The sequence below is a fragment of the Ranitomeya variabilis genome, chromosome 4 (genome assembly GCF_051348905.1).
Source record: "Ranitomeya variabilis isolate aRanVar5 chromosome 4, aRanVar5.hap1, whole genome shotgun sequence".
In the NCBI taxonomy this organism is placed as follows: Eukaryota; Metazoa; Chordata; class Amphibia; order Anura; family Dendrobatidae; genus Ranitomeya; species Ranitomeya variabilis.
Genome location: NC_135235.1, coordinates 296,003,672 through 296,025,651, shown reverse-complemented (window position 1 = coordinate 296,025,651; position 21,980 = coordinate 296,003,672). Strand labels below are relative to the sequence as shown.

The window sequence follows — 21,980 nt, the reverse complement described above, 5'->3', positions numbered from 1 at the left end:
GGGTGGCACATGGTAAGGAGCTGAAACTCCTAAACCCTTCATCCAATTTTAATGTGGATACCCTCAAATGAAAGCTGAAAGTCTGAACTTCAACTGCATCTGAATTGTTTTGTTTAAAATTCATTATGGTAATGTCTATAACCAAAATAAGAAAAATGTTGTCTCTGTCCAAATATATATGGACCTAACTGTACATAGAACATTTCTTTAACATCTAACATAATCCAACTTCCATGACAAAATCTTCAGTTTTACTCAAATTAGTTGATGTTCAAATGTATACAACTCACATCAAACGTTACTACATCAAGTAATTTGTATGACCTTCATGATTTTTAAGGACAGCACCAAGTCTTCTAGGCATGGAATGAACAAGTTGGTGACATATTACAAATTTTATCTTTTTTCCATTTTTCAAGAACGAGCTCTTTTTGAGCCTTGATGCTGGGCGGAGAGCGATGACAACTTGTCTCTTCAGAACTCCCCATAGGTGTTCGGTTGGGTTCAGATTAGGAGACGGTCACCAAATCACTTTCACCCTGTTCTTCTTCAGAAATGCAACAGATGTGTTGATTTGTTCAAAATCATTCCTTTTTTGACAAATTTGTTGTCATGTGTATGGCCAGCTAAAGACAGACTTATTTCAATCGGATCAGTCACAACAAATTAGATTGATATTAGTCTGACTAAGCAAAAAATTAGATACCAAGTAGTAAAAAGGACAGCGCCTCAAACGTTGGTGAAAAAGAATCACATTTTATTCCGCCTCCTGTTGATCCAAAAGATCTTTCTCAAGCATCAAGATCTTTTAGATCGAAATGTTGCCACAGGAGGCGGAATAAAATGTGATTCTTTTTCACCAACGTTTGAGGCACTGTCCTTTTTACTACTTGTTATGGACTTTTTTCAGGGATGAACGCCCTGGTTGTGATGTTCATCCTAAATAGTGTCCTGTAGGACTCTGGCTACATGAGGAGGTGCAGTTTATCTTGTAATTTTTGATTGTATGCAAAAAAAAATAAGTCAGATATCTGTAGGTGTAAAGGCACCCTTGCTGTAGAAAAAAGCAGAGTCTCCATGATTGGGTGCAACAACCCAGCGCTGCCACCATAAACAAAAATCCCAAAATAGACAGCACTCCAAGATATTGGCAGAGCAAATTAAAAAATAAATTTTTTTTTTATTTCCCATATCTGCAAGATAGATAGATATGAGATAGATGCAGTGGGGAAAATAAGTATTTGATACGATTTTGCAAGTTTCCCCACCTACAAAGGATGGAGAGGTCTGTAATTTTTATCGTAGGTACACTTCAACTGTGAGAGACAGAATATAAAAATAAAAAAACAGAAAATCAGATTGTATGATTTTTGCATAATTAATTTGCATTTTATTGTATGAAATAAGTATTTGATACAATAGAAAAACAGAAGTTAATATTTGGTACAGAAACCTTTGTTTGTAATTACAGAGGTCAGACATCTCCTGAGGTTCTTGACCAAGTTTGCACACACTGCAGCAGGGATTTTGGCCCACTCCTCCATACAGATCTTCTCCAGATCTTTCAGGTTTTGGGGCAGTCGGTGGGCAAAATTGAGTTTCAGCTCATTCCAAAGATTTTCTTTTAGATTCAGGTATGGAGACTGGCCAGGCCACTACAGGACCTTGAAATGCTTCTCACGCAGCCACTACTTAGTTGCCCTGGATGTGTGTTTTAGGTCATGGTCATGCTGGAAGACCCATCTTCAGTGCTGTTACTGAGGAGAGGAGGCTGTTGGCCAAAATGTTCCAATACATGACCCCAGCCATCCTCCCTTCAATACGGTGCAGTCATCCTGTCCGCTTTGCAGAAAAGCATCCCAAAAGTTTTATGTTTCACGGTTGGGACGGTGTTATTGGGGTTCTACTCATCCTTCTTCTTCCTCCAAACATAGCTGTTGCAGTCATGGCTGGGTCGAGCAGACTGATACGCCTAGCTGTGTTGCACGTGGATTTGTGTGCCCACTGTGCCACGGGACTGGGCCTACCCAGGAAGGAGTGTAACTAAGCGGCTAACTTGGTGTTCATTGTAGCCTCTAGGGGTGAGGTCAGGCTTGTGCAGCAGGTAGCTGCCAGGTGCCACTCTTGGGCAGAACCCAATAGCAGCTGCTGACCCCAGGGGCTTAGTTCTGAAATGCCGGTTGTGGATTCAGGATCAGGGTTAGGCCACTCATGGATCGTGAAATAGTGTTCATGCACTGACCGTCCGGGGACAAGGGGACTTCGGGAACAGGACTGGTCACTCCGGGACCAGGGAATAATGTTCAGGCACTGGCTGCTTGAGGACCAGGGGACAGCATTCACGCTCTGGCACTGGCTGCTCCAGGACCTAGGGATTAGGTTCAGGCATTAGCTGCTCCAGGACCAAGGGACGAAACACAGGCACGCACATACTAGGCACGTTACCAGATTGTGGCGCACGCACACAGAATAGAAAGTGACAGGGAAGCAGTAGAACGCTGGGGACAATGCCATGGGGCTGGGACGGTAAGTAAGCCAGCATCCCTGCATGAAGAGGGAAGGGGACACCATGCAGGAGCGCCGGCAGCAGCGTTACAGTATCCCCCCTACGCCCCCTCATCTTCAAGCCCGTGAGGACTCTCAGCAGAGAAGTTGAAGGCCGACACCTCTTCACGGACTCTCATAACTTCTCTTCAGGACCACGACTTCTGTCCACTAGAAGAAAAGTGATATCTCACCATCATGTCATCCTCATAGGACGAAGAGGGTGTAGTACCAGGAACTGGGCATTGGGAAGTGTCTCTCTGTACATCGAGATCAGTTACCACCCTGGAGAATTCAAAGACCAACTGGAGTTCATCTGCCTAGTTGGTGGATTGCAGAGACTTGGCAGAAGCTACTGCCTTTGCATTCTCTTCACCAAGACTATTAGAGATGGAAGATACCTGCTCTGGGTCTGTCTTCAACCAGGTCTCCAAAACAAAACATCTACGAGGTTAGACGGTTACTGGGGCCAGATCATTGGAACAATCATCGGGACTCCTTCTGTTTCTTTAGAGATGCCAACACACAGTGGTTCGGCAAATAGCATACCTGGTGGAGAAGATGGCAACACTTCTGGCTGACCTGGACGTATGGGGATGAGACACCTCTTGCGAATTGGCTGTCCCCAATGAAGCTCCATGCTATGTCTCCAGACTAGAATGGCTACCTAAGTTCTCAGCTCTGGATGACCGATGGTAATGGCAGACAGCACATGTAAGGTGATCTTCTCCGTGTATAACACTCTGATCTGGAGTTTAAGCTGTTTAGACATGACTTGACTACTTCTGAGTAGGGCTTGTCCTTCACCTGACAACACCCTCATTGGATTCTGGAGCTGTCAGATGGGAATACGACATTGACACTTCACGGCTTGCAGCATGAACTCTCCCACCTAAAGAAGCCTCGACTTGCCACGGATACAGTCATAGTCATCTGTGGAGAGGGAATACTTCAGTCAAGGGCAGCCTTTCCTACTCTCCCAAGGTTTTGGTGTTTAATCTTCATTGGACAAAGACAGTCAGGATGTTCCGCACAACCGCAGAAATAGCCCAATCACATCTCATGACTGAGTTCCGGCTTCTGCTTAGCCTGCCAAACACAGTTGACCTTCACGGATTCTTCACTGGTAGCTGCCTCAACAGGCTGACAAATGGGTGGTCTTTGAAAGGACAGGGCCAGATATGACGGTTTCCTCACACTCATCACCCATCTTGTCGGCTCCTGGAAGCTGGGTAAGGAAGTTTTTTCAGGAGATTTTGAGTTTGATTTGTCAGAGACCATTCAGAAGAGCATCAGGAAGGCCTGCAGGTCAGAGGTGATAGGATCCCCTTTCTCCCATAGGGAATGAGCCATGCCAATGTATCTCCTGATAAGTAGGACATTAGGAATCCCACCTTCGCTTGATATGCGGAAAATTGCTTCAAAATGCTGCATGCACTGCTCCAGGATGCTTGCCACTGCTTCAGATCATCCTAGTACCGAGGCGATCAGACAGGACTGGTTCTATTAAGGCAGCGCAAGTTTCAGATTGTCCATACGTCAGGGCTTCTAATCGGGCATCTAGTGTCATCAAATAAAACTATCTTTTCCTGGCTCTCTCGCTGGTTGCGCAGCCACTGACACAGCTCTGAGCACAAACAGGACTGAGAAACAGCGGGGCCCATGGCCAAACAAACTGTTGCGGTCATTGCTGGGCCGAGCGACGGGTCCGCCCACAGTGAAACACATGGATTTGTGGACCCACTGTGCCACAGGATCGGGCCTACCCAGGAAAGGATCTAACTAAGTGGCTACCTTGGTGTTCACTGGAGTCTCTAGTGGAGAGGTCAGACTTGTGTGGCAGGTAGCTGTCAGGTGCTACTCCTGCACAGAACCCCGTACTGCAGCTGCTGACCCGAGGGATAAGGTACGCTGACACTACTTTAGGGCTTAGTTCAGACATGCCGGTCAAGGATTCAGGATGAGGGATGGGCCACTAATGGTCCGGGGATTAGTGTTCATGCACTAGCCGCACTGGGACCGGGGGACTTCGGGAACAGGACTGACCACTATGGGACCAGGGGTCAAGGTTCAGACACTGGCTGCACCAAGACCAGAGGACGAGGTTAAGGCTCTGTCCATTCCAGGACCAGGGGACAATGTTCATGCCCTGGGAGCCATCTTACAGGTATTACACGTCCTGGAGTGGACCCTCTGGGTCGGGATACCAGAGCCCTGTGGGTGATCTAACCAAGTGATCCCACCCCCTATACAGGGAGTGATAGGGGCAGGCCCAAAGGGGTTAATATCCAAACTGCTGGTACCAAAGGTGTGACTCACAGTGGACAAACAAAAAATGAAACGATGGTCCAGGGAGAGACAGAGGGTACCAGGGACCAGGAGGATGGGTCAGGAGTCGGAGGGATGGCAGAACAAGAGATGAGGAGGGAGGGAACAGGACAGAGTATGAGGATCTGCGGTGGAAGTGGCTAGGATGAACGCCAGGAGCCACAGAGGACGCACCCTGTAAAACAAAAGGGGACAGGGTAACCAGAAACTGGGACAGAGTACTGGGAGGCTAAATGACAGGAGAGAACAGGACCAGCTGCAATGGGGACAAGGCACTGAGAAGCTATAAGGGGACCTGACTATAGTGCAGCACAATTGCCAGCAAGTATGCCGGTAACCGGGCATACAGGTAAGATAATCAGGCGCTTACCAAAGCAGGAGGCATCCTGAAGTACCCGATGGAGGCCGCCATGACAGGGCGGAGCTACTGGGTCACGGCCTCCTTTCGGCAAAAGGAGGTGAAGGATCGTGCGGCCGACACCATGCGGTGGGAACCAGGAAGCGCTGGTAAGGAACGGTGCGGGATCCACAGAGCGTCGCGCCGGGGAGCAGAGGAGATCATGTGAGTATCCGGAGCAGCGGGCGTAACAACAGGTGTACTACTTATGCTAAATGCATCTCAGCAACATGTGTTACCTTATGACCTTCTCCCATGCCTCCTCTGGATCATCCAGATGGTCATTGGTGAACTTCAAATGGGCCTGGACATGTGCTGGTATGAGCAGGGGGGACCTTGAGTGCCCTGTAGGATTTTAATCAATAGCAGGGTAGTGTGTTACTAATGGTAATGTTTGAGACTGTGGTCCCAGCTCTCTTCAGGTCATTGTGTAGGTCCTTCCTTGTAGTTCTGGGTTGATTCCTGACCTTCACAAGGCGAGACCCTGCATGGAGCCCCAGACCAAAAAAGATTGACAGTCATCTTGTGCTTCTTCCATTTTCTACTAATTGCGCCAACAGTTGTTGCCTTCTCATCAAGCTGATTGCCAATTGTCCTGTAGCCCATCCGGCCTTGTGCAGGGCTACAATTTTGTCACTGGTGTCCTTAGACAGCTCTTTGGTCTTGGCCATGGTGGAGAGGTTGAAGTGTGATTGATTAAGTGTGTGGACAGGTGTCTTTTATACAGGTGACGAGTTCAAACTGGTGCAATTAATACAGGTAATGAGTGCAGAGTAGGAGGCTTCTTAACCCCTTCACCCCCAAGGGTGGTTTGCACGTTAATGACCGGGCCAATTTTTACAATTCTGACCACTGTCCCTTTATGAGGTTATAACTCTGGAACGCTTCAACGGATGCTGGTGATTCTGACATAGTTTTCTCGTGACATATTGTACTTCATGATAGTGGTAAAATTTCTTTGATATTACCTGCATTTATTTGTGAAAAAAATGGAAATTTGGCGAAAATTTAGAAAATTTCGCAATTTTCCAACTTTGAATTTGTATGCAATTAAATCACAGTGATATGTCACACAAAATACTTAATAAGTAACATTTCCCACATGTCTACTTTACATCAGCATTTTTTTGCTAGGGAGTTATAAGGGTTAAAAGTTGACCAGCAATTTCTCATTTTTACAACACCATTTTTTTTTAGGGACCACATCTCATTTGAAATCATTTTGAGGGGTCTATATGATAGAAAATACCCAAGTGTGACACCATTCTAAAAACTGCACCCCTCAAGGTGCTCAAAACCACATTCAAAAAGTTTATTAACCCTTCAGGTGTTTCACAGGAATTTTTGGAATGTTTAAATAAAAATGAACATTTAACTTTTTTTCACACAAAATTTACTTCAGCTCCAATTTGTTTTATTTTACCAAGGGTAACAGGAGAAAATGGACCCCAAAAGATGTTGTACAATTTGTCCTGAGTACGCCGATACCCCATATGTGGGGGTAAACCACTGTTTGGGCGCATGACAGAGCTCGGAAGCGAAGGAGCGCCATTTGACTTTTCAATGCAAAATTGACTGGAATTGAGATGGGACGCCATGTTGCGTTTGGAGAGCCCCTGATGTGCATAAACATTGAAACCCCCACAAGTGACACCATTTTGGAAAGTAGACCCCCTAAGGAACTTATCTAGAGGTGTGGTGAGCACTTTGACCCACCAAGTGCTTCACAGAAGTTTACAATGCAGAGCCGTAAAAATAAAACAAAATTTTTTTCCCACAAAAATTATTTTTTAGCCCCAGTTTTGTATTTTCCCGAGGGTAACAGGAGAAATTGGACCCCAAAAGTTGTTGTCCAATTTGTCCTGAGTACGCTGATACCCCATATGTGGGGGGGAACCACCGTTTGGGCGCATGGGAGGGCTCGGAAGGGATAGAGCGCCATTTGGAATGCAGACTTAGATGGAATGGTCTGCAGGCGTCACATTGCGTTTGCAGAGCCCCTAATGTACCTAAACAGTAAAAAAAAACACAAGTGACACTATTTTGGAAAGTAGACCCCCTAAGGAACTCATCTAGATGTGTTGTGAGAGCTTTGAACCCCCAAGTGTTTCACTACAGCTTATAAGGCAGAGCCGTGCAAATAAAAAATATTTTTTTTCCACAAAAATTATTTTTTAGCCCCCAGTTTTGTATTTTTCCAAGGGTAACAGGAGAAATTGGACCCTATATATTGTTGTCCAATTTGTCCTGAGTACGTTGATACCTGATATCTGGGGGGAACCACCGTTTGAGCGCATAGCAGAGCTCGGAAGGGAAGGAGCATCATTTGCAATGCAGACTTAGATGGATTGGTCTGCAGGCGTCACATTGCGTTTGCAGAGCCCCTAATGTACCTAAACAGTAGAAACCCCCCACAAGTGACACTATTTTGGAAAGTAGACCCCCTAAGGAACTCATCTAGATGTGTTGTGAGAGCTTTGAACCCCCAAGTGTTTCACTACAGTTTATAACGCAGAGCCATGCAAATAAAAAATATTTTTTTTTCCACAAAAATTATTTTTTAGCCCCTAGTTTTGTATTTTCCCAAGGGTAACAGGAGAAATTGGATCGCAAAAGTTGTTCTCCAATGTGTTCCGAGTACGCTGATACCCCATATGTTGGGGTAAACCCCTGTTTGGGCGCACGGGAGAGCTTGGAAGGGAAGGAGCACTGTTTTACTTTTTCAACGCAGAATTGGCTGGAATAGAAATCGGACGCCATGTCGCGTTTGGAGAGCCCCTGATGTGCCTCAACAGTGGAAACCCCCCAATTATAACTGAAACCCTAATCCAAACACACCCCTAACCCTAATCCCAATGGTAACCCTAACCACACCTCTAACCCAGACACACCCCTAACCCTAATCCCAACCCTATTCCCAACCGTAAATGTAATCCTAACCCTAACTTTAGCCCCAACCCTAACCCTAACTTTAGCCCCAACCCTAAATGTAGCCTTAACCCTAGCCCCAACCCTAGCCCCAGCCCTAACCCTAACCCTAGCCCTAACCCTAACCCTAACACTAGCCCTAACCCTAACCCTAGCCCTAGCCCTAACCCTTGCCCCAACCCTAACCCTAGCCCTAACCCTAACCCTAGCCCTAACCCTAGCCCTAACCCTAACCCTAGCCCTAATGGGAAAATGGAAATAAATACATTTTTTTTAATTTTTTTTAATTTTTCCCTAACTAAGCGGGTGATGAAGGGGGGTTTGATTTACTTTTATAGCGTTTTTTTTAGCGGATTTTTATGATTGGCAGCCGTCACACACTGAAAGACTCTTTTTATTGCAAAAAATATTTTTTGCGTTACCACATTTTGAGAGCTATAATTTTTCCATATTTGAGTCCACAGAGTCATGTGAGGTCTTGTTTTTTCCGTGACGAGTTGACGTTTTTATTGGTAACATGTTCGGGCACGGGAGATTTTTTGATCGCTTTTTATTCCGATTTTTGTGAGGCAGAATGACCAAAAACCAGCTATTCATTAATTTCTTTTGGGGGAGGCGTTTATACCGTTCCGCGTTTGGTAAAATTGATAAGGCAGTTTTATTCTTTGGGTCAGTCCGATTCCAGCGATACCTCATTTATATCATTTTTTTATGTTTTGGCGCTTTTATACGATAAAAGCTATTTTATAGAAAAAATTATTATTTTGGCATCGCTTTATTCTGAGGACTATAACTTTTTTATTTTTTTGCTGATGATGGTGTATAGTGGCTCGTTTTTTGCGGAACAAGATGACGTTTTCAGCGGTACCATGGTTATTTATATCCGTCTTTTTGATCGCGTGTTATTCCACTTTTTGTTTGGCGGTATGAGAATAAAGCGTTGTTTTTTGCCTCTTTTTTTTTTTTTTTTTTTTACGGTGTTCACTAAAGGGGTTAACTAGTGATATAGTTTTATAGGTGGGGTCGTTACAGACGCGGCAATACTAAATATGTATCCTTTTATTGTTTGATTTTTTTTTTATTTAGATAAAGATATGTATTTATGGGAATAATTTTTTTTTATTATTTATTTATTTATTTAGGAATTTTTTTTTATTTGTTTTTTACACATGTGGACATTTTTTTTTTACTTTTTTACTTTGTCCTAGGAGGGGACATCACAGATCGGTGATCTGACAGTTTGCACAGCACTCTGTCAGATCACCGATCTGACTTAGAGCAAAGCAGGCTTACTAGCGCCTGCACTGAGCAGGCACTCGGTAAGCCACCTCCCTCCCTGCAGGATCCGGATGCCGCGGCCATCTTGGATCCGGGACCTGCAGCGAGGAAGGAGGTAGGAGACCCTCGGAGCAACGCGATCACATCGCATTGCTCCGGGGGTCTCAGGGAAGCACGCAGGGAGCCCCCTCCCTGCGCGATGCTTCCCTGTACCGCCGGCACACCGCGATCATGTTTGATCGCGGTGTGCCGGGGGTTAATGAGCCGGGGGCGGTCCATGACCGCTCCTGGCACATAGTGCCGGATGTCAGCTGCGATAGGCAGCTGACACCCGGCCGCGATCGGCCGCGCTCCCCCCGTGAGCGCCGCCGATCGCGCTGGATGTACTATTCCGTCCTTGGGAAGTAGGGCCCACCCCACATGGACGGAATAGTACGTCCAATGGCAGAAAGGGGTTAAAGAAAAGCCAACAGGTCTGTGAGAGCCAGAATACTTGCTCGTTGGTAGGTATTTAAATAATTATTTCATATAATTATTTAAAAATTATACAGTGTGATTTTCTGGTTTTTATTTTTAGATTCTGTCTCTCACAGGTGAAGTGAACCTACGATAAAAATTACAGACCTCTCTATTCTGTGTAGGTGGGAAAACTTCCAAAATCGGCTGTGGATAAAATACTTATTTTCCCCACTGTAGATACATAGATAGATGGATAGAAAATTAAAATATTGACCCTTATGTAAAACATTAGCATATGCAAAAAGTAAATAATAATACTTTTTTTACATAACATCTGATGACTTTACATGTAAGCTTATATGGCACATTCCCAGGTACATAAAAATACAGAGAGATTTGTTGTAACATATATATAAATTAATATAAAAGTTCCAGGCACTTCAGACTTTACACATCATAAAAGAGAAAAATAAATGCAATTTATGATGACAGTCCTATTTTTGCAAAAAAAAATGATGTAAATAGTAATAAAAACACAGGTCGTGATTAAACATTAACATTTAGATAGGTATTAGATAGAAAAAGAGGTAAGAAAAGGGACGGGTCACCAAAATTTCTCAACATAATCTCTGCATATGTTATTTAATCTGTCTCCCCTTTGAGACTTGAGGAGGCTGGTGTACTTACTTTGATAATCCATGAAAGAATGGCTTTGTGAATGTTTTCCTGCCTAACAATAGGAGCATTTCATCCAGCTAGAGACGGACTCATAAAACTCCCTTAAATTTGTGGCTTGTATAGCCTTTCACATATGAATTTTCAAAGTAAGAACACCAACCTTGTCAGGACCAAGAGATCTTTTCTTAGTAATGTACAGTATGTATCTTCTATTGTGAAATCTGGGAAAAAAGTGAAAAAACATGTGGTTTCTTTATTTTCCAATTATGTGCAGCATATAAGTGCGAACTCACTTGGCCACTCTTACGCCAGAGAGATGATGTAGATGAATAGCGCCTCCGATGGTTTAATACTGGATATTCACATGTGGCTCTCAGCTGAGGGCAAAAAAGCAATGAGTTTGTAGGACTCATATTTTTGATGGTTTACTGCCATATAAGTAAATTCACATGGAGAATTCCTGCAAAAAAAGGGGATTTTTAGGGTTCCCCTAGGACAATAGGCATGTCATCAGGAATCACTGGCAGCTGGATCCCTGTATCAGCTATCCCAGGGTGAGATCATGTTTAATGCTGACCATACAGGGATTGCTGGGAGGATCAGATGCCTCTAAGACCACCTCATACAACCCCCACCCCAAACTCCCCAGTACCGGCCATTCCCCCTGCATTTCCAGCCTATAATGTGGTTGTACCAGTAGCGCCCAAATCACATTTCTTCAGGACTTCAGCCTGTGCCTCCCTACAGAACATTGTGCCTTCCACTACTGAAGACATGCTGAAGGCACAGGGCCTGCTTTGTCTGCTAATTGGCCTGGCACTGAGAGCAGCATGTGCAGAAGGTAAGAAAGTTGGGAAGTAACTGCCCTGCTGTATACATGTAATAATGCAGAATTCCCAGCTGTGCTATAGGAGCTGCACAACGAAGAAAAAAAAGTTTTACAAACTTTTTTAGGAACTTTTGTCTCTGTTAAAGAATTGCACAAATAGGTAATTCATTATCATAGAAGTTCCAGGTTCTCCAAGTAGGATTCAGTTCCTTGGAGCTTTCAGCCAAGACTATGGGCGGCTTTGTGCTAGTCATCTGCAGCGGTTTGCAACCTGGGAATATCGGATAGCTAAACTACGACTCCCAGCATCACAGCTGGAGAACTACAGGTTGTGGATTACTGTCTATAGTGTGTCCCCTTTATAGAGTATACACTGCGTCTATTTAAAAGTTGATTGAATTAGTCAAAGAAAATCACGGAATCGTTATATATATAATTTATTTGTTCTTATGCTAACATCAGAAATCGATTATTGTCAATCTTAGTCTATCGTTCGATATATAGATAGATAATACATAGATAGACAGATGATATATGTATGGATACATAGAGGGAGAGATGGATGAGTGGATATATAGATGGAGGGATAAATGGATGGAGAGATGGATGGATGGATAGATATATAGATAGAGGGAGGGATAAATGGATGGATAAATAGAGGGAGGGATAAATGGATGGATGAATGGATGGAGAGATGGAGGGATAAATAGTTAGAGGGAGGGATGATGGATGGATAGATACATAGATAGAGGGAAGGATGGATGGAGAGATGGATGGATATATAGAGGGAGGGATGGAGAGATATATAGCTAGATGGATGGATAGATAGATAGATAATAGATAGATAGATAGATAGATAGATAGATAGATAGATGGATAGATATATAGATAGAGGGATGGATGGATGGATGGATGGATGGATGGAGAGATGGATGGATGGATGGATGGATATATAGCTGGATGGATGGATAGACATATAGAGGGAAGGATGGATGGATAGATATATAGATAGAGGGATGGATGGAGAGATGGTTGGTTGGATGGATGGATATATAGCTAGGTGGGATGGATGGATAGATATATAGATAGAGGGATGGATGGATGTATAGATGATGGATGGATGGATGGATATATAGAGGGATGATGGATAGATAAATAGATAGAGGGATGGATGGATGGAGAGATGGTTTGTTGGATGGATCGATATATAGCTAGGTGGGATGGATGGATGGATGGATATATAGATAGAGGGATGGATGGATATATAGATATAGGGAGGCATAAAATGAATGGATGGATAGATAGATGGATGGATGGATGGATGGATATATAGAGGAAGGGAGGGATGGATAGATGGATAGTTAGATAGATACAGTATATAGATACTAATTATTACTGAACTCCTATCCTACGTGGTTTCTGGTAGGCTGTAGTAATAACTTTAACCAAAAGGAGGCATCATTTTTCTCTGTTTTCCATGTGTCTTGTTTAAAGGGGTTCTCGACTTTGCTTTTAAAATTGACAGAGGCAAACCATGGTGGTAATCCAGTAAAAGTAGGCATACTGACCCCTGCCCTCTGCATCCCGCTGATGGTCTCCTGAAGAGATGATGTCAGGGGCCACCGAATGACCACCGCAATCCCTATTTAGAATGTGGAAACTTGGTCTGATACCAATGGCTGGGGCAATGTCCGTATATAATGTATGTGCTGGAGGATAAAATAGGAAGAGCCGCAACCTCTTAGCAAAGGCTGGAATGGCACCACCAGTGGGATCCGGGTCTTACTTTTCCCTCTCTCCCTTTTTTCCCTTAATTCCTGGCTCACTTTTTCTCAGTAGAGGAGAGTCCTTGCTCAGATTCTCACCACCTAGTAGCAAAAAAATAATGAAAATTTTTTTCTTCTTTTCCAAAGACTCCATTGAATTGGACTGACTGTATGATATGTATATAAGTAATTATATAGAAATATTGATAAATACAGAAATGGAAAGATTCACAGTCAGGAGCCATTTCTTTGAAACAGCCATTTATACCGTATTCACAGAAGAGTCACTTTCCTAAAAACATGGAAATAACCCTGACATAGAAATCCAAAGTGCGCCATCGCCGGGTCCTCCGGGACATCAATAGTCCTCACCTTATGTGCGCGCTCGCTGGTCACACAGAGGGAAGGAGCAGCTGAAAGACCTATTATGTGGCCGATGAGAACAGTTGGGTAAGGAATGCCGGGAATGGTTGGAAAAACATCTAGACGTTATACCGGCTGAATAATTCCCATTCAGGTCTCTGTATATATTTTGGACCCTGTTGATTTTTAAAAGCAGAATTCGACATAAAAAAAGTGTCATTCAGTGCAAGGGATTGACGCCATAACCATCACAACTAACAGGGTAACTGTAAATTAACGTATATTGTCACTAAAGCAAATTTAGGGGTTTCAAGTAAGACATATGGATGTTATAAAAAGGTTTCCCCTGTTAGAACCTAAAATATTGAGACCCAACCCTTCCATGGTCAGCCATGGCCAAATTGCAATACTACATATGCCCAGCAGTGGCCACTGTACGAGAAATGTAGACTTCTTTTTGAATGTGAGGATTAATTAAAAAGAAGCAGCTATCATCAGAAAATGACCTATTGCTTAAATCATTTTTTTGTGTTACATGTATTTAGAAAAAATAATTATATATAATCTTGCAATTTTCACACTGGCCACTGGGGCTATTTTAAACCCATACTTCCTGTCCTTTTGTGAAGAGCTTTCAGCAGGCTCATTATCAGCAGAGGTGGGAACACAATGACAGGTAACACCTCTAGCCAGATCTGATAAAACAGAATCCACAATAGGCAATACCCCAGCTGACCCTGCTCCCCCTCCCTTCACAATAACCTTTGCACATGCTCATTAGATGCTTCTAGTGGCATAACCAGAGTCTGATGGGACCCACACAGTACAAAATTTGGACCTGAGCCCCCACCTGCATGTTGGTCAGATGTATAGGTATTGTTGCGTTCTAGATCCTATAATGCATGTAGGATAGCTGCGGAGACACCATCACGTGTTTCTCAACGGAAGCAGCGAATAGCCAGACCTTTCCCCGGGAAGGAACAACCACGGGAAGGGCAGCATCCAGTAAAGGAAAACATCCAATACAGGAAAACCACCTATGCCAAGCATGGTATCCATCCACAGACAGCTGTTTCGAGGTGTTTGCCCCTCATCAGTGTGGAGTAGGAATCTGGCTATTAGGAGCAGTGCCTAGTAAAAGGCTGTGAAGGAACAGATGATTGGCCTCGGGGAGACCAAAACATCCAACACCGCGGAGACACCATCACGTGTTTCTCAACGCAGTGATCCAGGGGCAGTGTTCTGGATCACTGCGTTGAGAAACACGTGATGGTGTCTCCGCGGTGTTGGATGTTTTGGTCTCCCCGAGGCCAATCATCTGTTCCTTCACAGCCTTTTACTAGGCACTGCTCCTAATAGCCAGATTCCTACTCCACACTGATGAGGGGCAAACACCCCGAAACAGCTGTCTGTGGATGGATACCATGCTTGGCATAGGTGGTTTTCCTGTATTGGATGTTTTCCTTTACTGGATGCTGCCCTTCCCGTGGTTGTTCCTTCCCGGGGAAAGGTCTGGCTATTCACTGCTTGCGTTGAGAAACACGTGATGGTGTCTCCGCAGCTATCCTACATGCATTTGCATATTTCCCATAAGGGATGGGGGCAGTGTTCTGGATCACTGCGTTGAGAAACACGTGATGGTGTCTCCGCGGTGTTGGATGTTTTGGTCTCCCCGAGGCCAATCATCTGTTCCTTCACAGCCTTTTACTAGGCACTGCTCCTAATAGCCAGATTCCTACTCCACACTGATGAGGGGCAAACACCCCGAAACAGCTGTCTGTGGATGGATACCATGCTTGGCATAGGTGGTTTTCCTGTATTGGATGTTTTCCTTTACTGGATGCTGCCCTTCCCGTGGTTGTTCCTTCCCGGGGAAAGGTCTGGCTATTCACTGCTTGCGTTGAGAAACACGTGATGGTGTCTCCGCAGCTATCCTACATGCATTTGCATATTTCCCATAAGGGATGGGGGCAGTGTTCTGGATCACTGCGTTGAGAAACACGTGATGGTGTCTCCGCGGTGTTGGATGTTTTGGTCTCCCCGAGGCCAATCATCTGTTCCTTCACAGCCTTTTACTAGGCACTGCTCCTAATAGCCAGATTCCTACTCCACACTGATGAGGGGCAAACACCCCGAAACAGCTGTCTGTGGATGGATACCATGCTTGGCATAGGTGGTTTTCCTGTATTGGATGTTTTCCTTTACTGGATGCTGCCCTTCCCGTGGTTGTTCCTTCCCGGGGAAAGGTCTGGCTATTCACTGCTTGCGTTGAGAAACACGTGATGGTGTCTCCGCAGCTATCCTACATGCATTTGCATATTTCCCATAAGGGATGGGGGCAGTGTTCTGGATCACTGCGTTGAGAAACACGTGATGGTGTCTCCGCGGTGTTGGATGTTTTGGTCTCCCTGAGGCCAATCATCTGTTCCTTCACAGCCTTTTACTAGGCACTGCTCCTAATAGCCAGATTCCTACTCCACACTGATGAGGGGCAAACACCCCGAAACAGCTGTCTGTGGATGGATACCATGCTTGGCATAGGTGGTTTTCCTGTATTGGATGTTTTCCTTTACTGGATGCTGCCCTTCCCGTGGTTGTTCCTTCCCGGGGAAAGGTCTGGCTATTCACTGCTTGCGTTGAGAAACACGTGATGGTGTCTCCGCAGCTATCCTACATGCATTTGCATATTTCCCATAAGGGATGGGGGCAGTGTTCTGGATCACTGCGTTGAGAAACACGTGATGGTGTCTCCGCGGTGTTGGATGTTTTGGTCTCCCCGAGGCCAATCATCTGTTCCTTCACAGCCTTTTACTAGGCACTGTGTCATGGTTCTCAATGGCAAGAGAACATAGTAAAGCATACAAAAGGACTAGCTCTTGGAAGATGGGAACTCGAGCTGACTGTGAGCTAAACCTACCGCACAACTAACAGTGGCCGGGTAGCGTGCCTACGTTTTATCCCTAGACGCCCAGCGCCAGCCGGAGAACTGACTGACCCTAGCAGAGGAAAATACAGACCTGGCTTACCTCTAGAGAAATTTTCCCCAAAAGGCAGACAGTAGCCCCCACATATATTGTCGGTGATTTCAGAGGAAAATTGACATACGAAGTATGAAGATAGGTTTAGCAAATTGAGGTCCGCTTACTAGATAGTAGGAAGACAGAAAAGGGAACTTCACAGTCAGCTGAAAACCCTTTCAAAACACCATCCTGAAATTACTTTAAGACTCTAATATCAACTCATGACACCAGAGTGGCAATTTCAGCTCACAAGAGCTTCCAGCCTCAGAAATAATCAATCACAGAGAACTGGAACAAAAATGCAAAACAAACTTAGGACTACAAGTCCAACTTAGCTGATAGTAGTCTAGGAGCAGGAACATGCAACAGAAAGGCTTCTGGTAACATTGTTGGCCGGCATAAAAATGACTGAGGAGCAAGGTTAAATAGAAAACTCCCACATCCTGATGGAAACAGGTGAACAGAGGAGATGAAGCACAAAAGTGCAGTACCACCAGAAACCACCGGGGGAGCCCAGAAACCAAATTCACAACAGTACCCCCCCCTCAAGGAGGGGGCACCGAACCCTCACCAGAACCACCAGGGCGATCAGGATGAGCCCTATGAAAGGCACGGACCAAATCGGAGGCATGAACATCAGAGGCTGTCACCCAAGAGTTATCCTCCTGACCGTAGCCCTTCCACTTGACCAGATACTGAAGTCTCCGTCTGGAAACACGGGAGTCCAAGATCTTCTCGACAACGTACTCCAACTCACCCTCAACCAACACCGGAGCAGGAGGCTCAACGGAAGGCACAACCGGTACCTCATACCTGCGCAACAATGACCGATGGAAGACATTATGAATAGAAAAAGATGCAGGGAGGTCCAAACGAAAGGACACAGGGTTAAGAATCTCCAATATCTTGTACGGGCCGATGAACCGAGGCTTAAACTTAGGAGAAGAAACCTTCATAGGGACAAAACGAGAAGATAACCACACCAAGTCCCCAACACAAAGACGAGGACCAACACGACGACGGCGGTTGGCAAAATGCTGAGTCTTCTCCTGGGACAACTTCGATTGTCCACCACATGCCCCCAAATCTGATGCAACCTCTCCACCACAGCATCCACTCCAGGACAATCCGAAGACTCCACCTGACCGGAAGAGAAACGAGGATGAAACCCCGAATTACAGAAGAAAGGAGAAACCAAGGTGGCAGAACTAGCCCGATTATTGAGGGCAAACTCCGCCAAGGGCAAAAAGGCAACCCAATCATCCTGATCCGCAGACACAAAACACCTCAAATAAGTCTCCAAGGTCTGATTAGTTCGCTCGGTCTGGCCATTAGTCTGAGGGTGGAAAGCAGATGAAAAAGACAAATCAATGCCCATCCTAGCACAGAACGCTCGCCAAAATCTAGACACGAATTGGGTTCCCCTGTCAGAAACGATATTCTCCGGAATACCATGCAAGCGCACCACATTTTGAAAAAACAGAGGAACCAGCTCGGATGAGGAAGGCAATTTAGGCAAGGGAACCAAATGGACCATCTTAGAGAAACGGTCACACACCACCCAGATGACAGACATCCTCTGAGAAACAGGGAGATCAGAAATAAAATCCATGGAGATGTGAGTCCAAGGCCTCTTCGGAATAGGCAAGGATAACAACAATCCACTAGCCCGAGAACAACAAGGCTTGGCCCGAGCACAAACATCACAAGACTGCACAAAACCTCGCACATCTCGCGACAGGGAAGGCCACCAGAAGGACCTAGCCACCAAATCCCTGGTACCAAAGATTCCAGGATGACCTGCTAACGCAGAAGAATGGACCTCCGAGATGACTCTACTGGTCCAATCATCAGGAACAAACAATCTACCAGGCGGGCAACGATCAGGTCTATCCGCCTGAAACTCCTGCAAGACCCGTCGCAAATCTGGGGAAACAGCAGATAATATCACTCCATCCTTAAGGATACCTGTAGGTTCAGAATTACCAGGGGAATCAGGCTCAAAACTCCTAGAAAGGGCATCCGCCTTCACATTTTTAGAACCCGGTAGGTAAGAAACCACAAAATTAAATCGAGAGAAAAATAACGACCAGCGCGCCTGTCTAGGATTCAGGCGCCTGGCGGACTCAAGATAAATTAAATTCTTGTGGTCGGTCAATACCACCACCTGATGTCTAGCCCCCTCAAGCCAATGACGCCACTCCTCAAAAGCCCACTTCATAGCCAAGAGCTCCCGATTACCAATATCATAATTTCGCTCAGCGGGCGAAAACTTACGAGAAAAGAACGCACAAGGTCTCATCACGGAGCAGTCGGAACTTTTCTGCGACAAAACCGCCCCAGCTCCGATTTCTGAAGCGTCGACCTCAACCTGAAAAGGAAGAGTAACATCAGGCTGACGCAATACAGGGGCGGAAGAAAAGCGGCGCTTAAGCTCCCGAAAGGCCTCCACAGCAGCAGGGGACCACTCAGCAACATCAGCACCCTTCTTAGTCAAATCAGTCAACGGTTTAGCGACATCAGAAAAACCAGTTATAAATCGACGATAAAAATTAGCAAAGCCCAAAAACTTCTGAAGGCTCTTAAGAGAAGAGGGTTGCGTCCAATCACAAATAGCCTGAACCTTGACAGGGTCCATCTCAATGGAAGAGGGGGAAAAAATGTACCCCAAAAACGAAATCTTTTGAACCCCAAAAACGCATTTAGAACCCTTTACACACAAGGAATTAGAGCGCAAAACCTGAAAAACCCTCCTGACCTGTTGGACATGAGAGTCCCAGTCATCCGAAAAAATCAAAATATCATCCAGATACACAATCAAAAATTTATCCAAATATTCACGGAAAATGTCATGCATAAAGGACTGAAAGACTGAAGGGGCATTTGAAAGACCAAAAGGCATTACTAAATACTCAAAATGGCCCTCAGGCGTATTAAATGCGGTTTTCCACTCATCCCCCTGCTTAATTCGCACTAAATTATACGCCCCACGAAGATCAATCTTAGAGAACCACTTGGCCCCCCTTATTCGAGCAAACAAATCAGTAAGCAGTGGCAAAGGATACTGATATTTAACCGTGATTTTATTCAAAAGCCGATAATCAATACACGGCCTCAAAGAGCCATCTTTTTTAGATACAAAGAAAAAACCGGCTCCTAAGGGAGATGACGAAGGACGAATATGTCCCTTTTCCAAGGACTCCTTAATATATTCCCGCATAGCAGCATGTTCAGGCACAGATAGATTAAATAAACGACCCTTTGGAAACTTACTGCCCGGAATCAGATCTATAGTACAATCGCACTCTCTGTGCGGAGGTAGTGAACCAATTTTAGGCTCCTCAAAAACGTCACGATAATCAGATAAAAATTCCGGAATCTCAGAGGGAATAGATGACGAAATGGAAACCAAAGGTACGTCCCCATGAGTCCCCTGACATCCCCAGCTTAACACAGACATTGCTTTCCAGTCGAGGACTGGGTTATGAGATTGCAGCCATGGCAATCCAAGCACCAACACATCATGTAGATTATACAACACAAGGAAGCGAATAATCTCCTGGTGATCCGGATTAATACGCATAGTCACTTGTGTCCAGTATTGTGGTTTATTACTAGCCAATGGCGTGGAGTCAATACCCTTCAGAGGTATAGGAACTTCCAGAGGCTCTAAATCAAACCCACAGCGTTTGGCAAAGGACCAATCCATAAGACTCAAAGCGGCGCCAGAGTCGACATAGGCGTCCGCGGTAATAGACGATAAAGAGCAAATCAGGGTCACAGATAGAATAAACTTAGACTGTAAAGTGCCAATTGAAACAGACTTATCAACCTTCTTAGTACGTTTAGAGCATGCTGATATAACATGAGTTGAATCACCACAATAGAAGCATAACCCATTTTTTCGCCTAAAATTCTGTCGTTCGCTTCTGGACAGAATTCTATCACATTGCATAATCTCTGGCGCCTTCTCAGTAGACACCGCCAAATGGTGCACAGGTTTGCGCTCCCGCAAACGCCGATCAATCTGAATAGCCATTGTCATGGACTCATTCAGACCTGTAGGCACAGGGAACCCCACCATAACATCCTTAATGGCATCAGAGAGACCCTCTCTGAAATTCGCCGCCAGGGCGCACTCATTCCACTGAGTAAGCACAGACCACTTACGAAATTTTTGGCAGTATATTTCAGCCTCATCTTGCCCTTGAGACAGGGCCATTAAGGCTTTTTCAGCCTGAATCTCTAAATGAGGTTCCTCATAAAGCAACCCCAAAGCCAGGAAAAACGCATCCACATTGAGCAACGCAGGATCCCCTGGTGCCAAAGCAAATGCCCAGTCCTGAGGGTCGCCCCGGAGCAAGGAAATTACAATCCTGACCTGCTGTGCAGGATCTCCAGCGGAGCGAGATCTCAGAGACAAAAATAATTTACAATTATACCGCACCAGGTAAAAATTCAATTTATTATCTTGCTCAGAATTTTCTTATGGTAATGTCGTGCTCCACGGTGGAGTTATTTTAAAACACAACACAAATATATTTTTTAATAGTTTTTAAAGTCATATAAAAGGTGCAAATACTTATTGTTTTTTGGAGGTATCTAGTGGCTACAAAACTGGAGAACCCAGCGCGGATCATTTTGATATATATAATTTACAATTATGTTTGAAATTCTGGAAGCGAGATCTATCCCCGGAGAAAAATTCAGGTAAAGGAATTCTAGGTTCAGATATAGGAGCATGAATAACAAAATCCTGTAACCTTTGAACCTTCACAGCGAGATTATCCAAACCTGTAGCTAAACTCTGAGGATCCATATTAATCAGGTGAAATCAGAACCATTCAAGGATTAGAAGGAGAGAGAGACGAAGGCTGCAGTAAGCAGAGATGCAAGTGAATCAACTAATGAGCAAACTCAGGAAAAAAAAAAAATTCTCTGCAGAGTTCTTTTCTCTCCTTTCTTCTGCCAATTATTTTAACCCCTGGCCGGCCAAACTGTCATGGTTCTCAATGGCAAGAGAACATAGTAAAGCATACAAAAGGACTAGCTCTTGGAAGATGGGAACTCGAGCTGACTGTGAGCTAAACCTACCGCACAACTAACAGTGGCCGGGTAGCGTGCCTACGTTTTATCCCTAGACGCCCAGCGCCAGCCGGAGAACTGACTGACCCTAGCAGAGAAAAATACAGACCTGGCTTACCTCTAGAGAAATTTTCCCCAAAAGGCAGACAGTAGCCCCCACATATATTGTCGGTGATTTCAGAGGAAAATTGACATACGAAGTATGAAGATAGGTTTAGCAAATTGAGGTCCGCTTACTAGATAGTAGGAAGACAGAAAAGGGAACTTCACAGTCAGCTGAAAACCCTTTCAAAACACCATCCTGA

At 44.8% G+C, this 21,980-nt stretch overlaps 1 protein-coding gene across 1 annotated transcript in view; it reads left to right on the top strand.

Moving 5' to 3' along the window:
- The first annotated feature begins 11,215 nt into the window (after positions 1 to 11,215).
- LOC143767854 (uncharacterized) overlaps positions 11,216 to 21,980 on the top strand; it is a 46,268-nt gene continuing 35,503 nt past the window's right edge. Inside the window, exon 1 of the mRNA XM_077256376.1 lies at positions 11,216 to 11,453. Coding sequence (XP_077112491.1) covers positions 11,216 to 11,453 — 238 coding nt within the window. The remainder of the gene's footprint in view (positions 11,454 to 21,980) is intronic.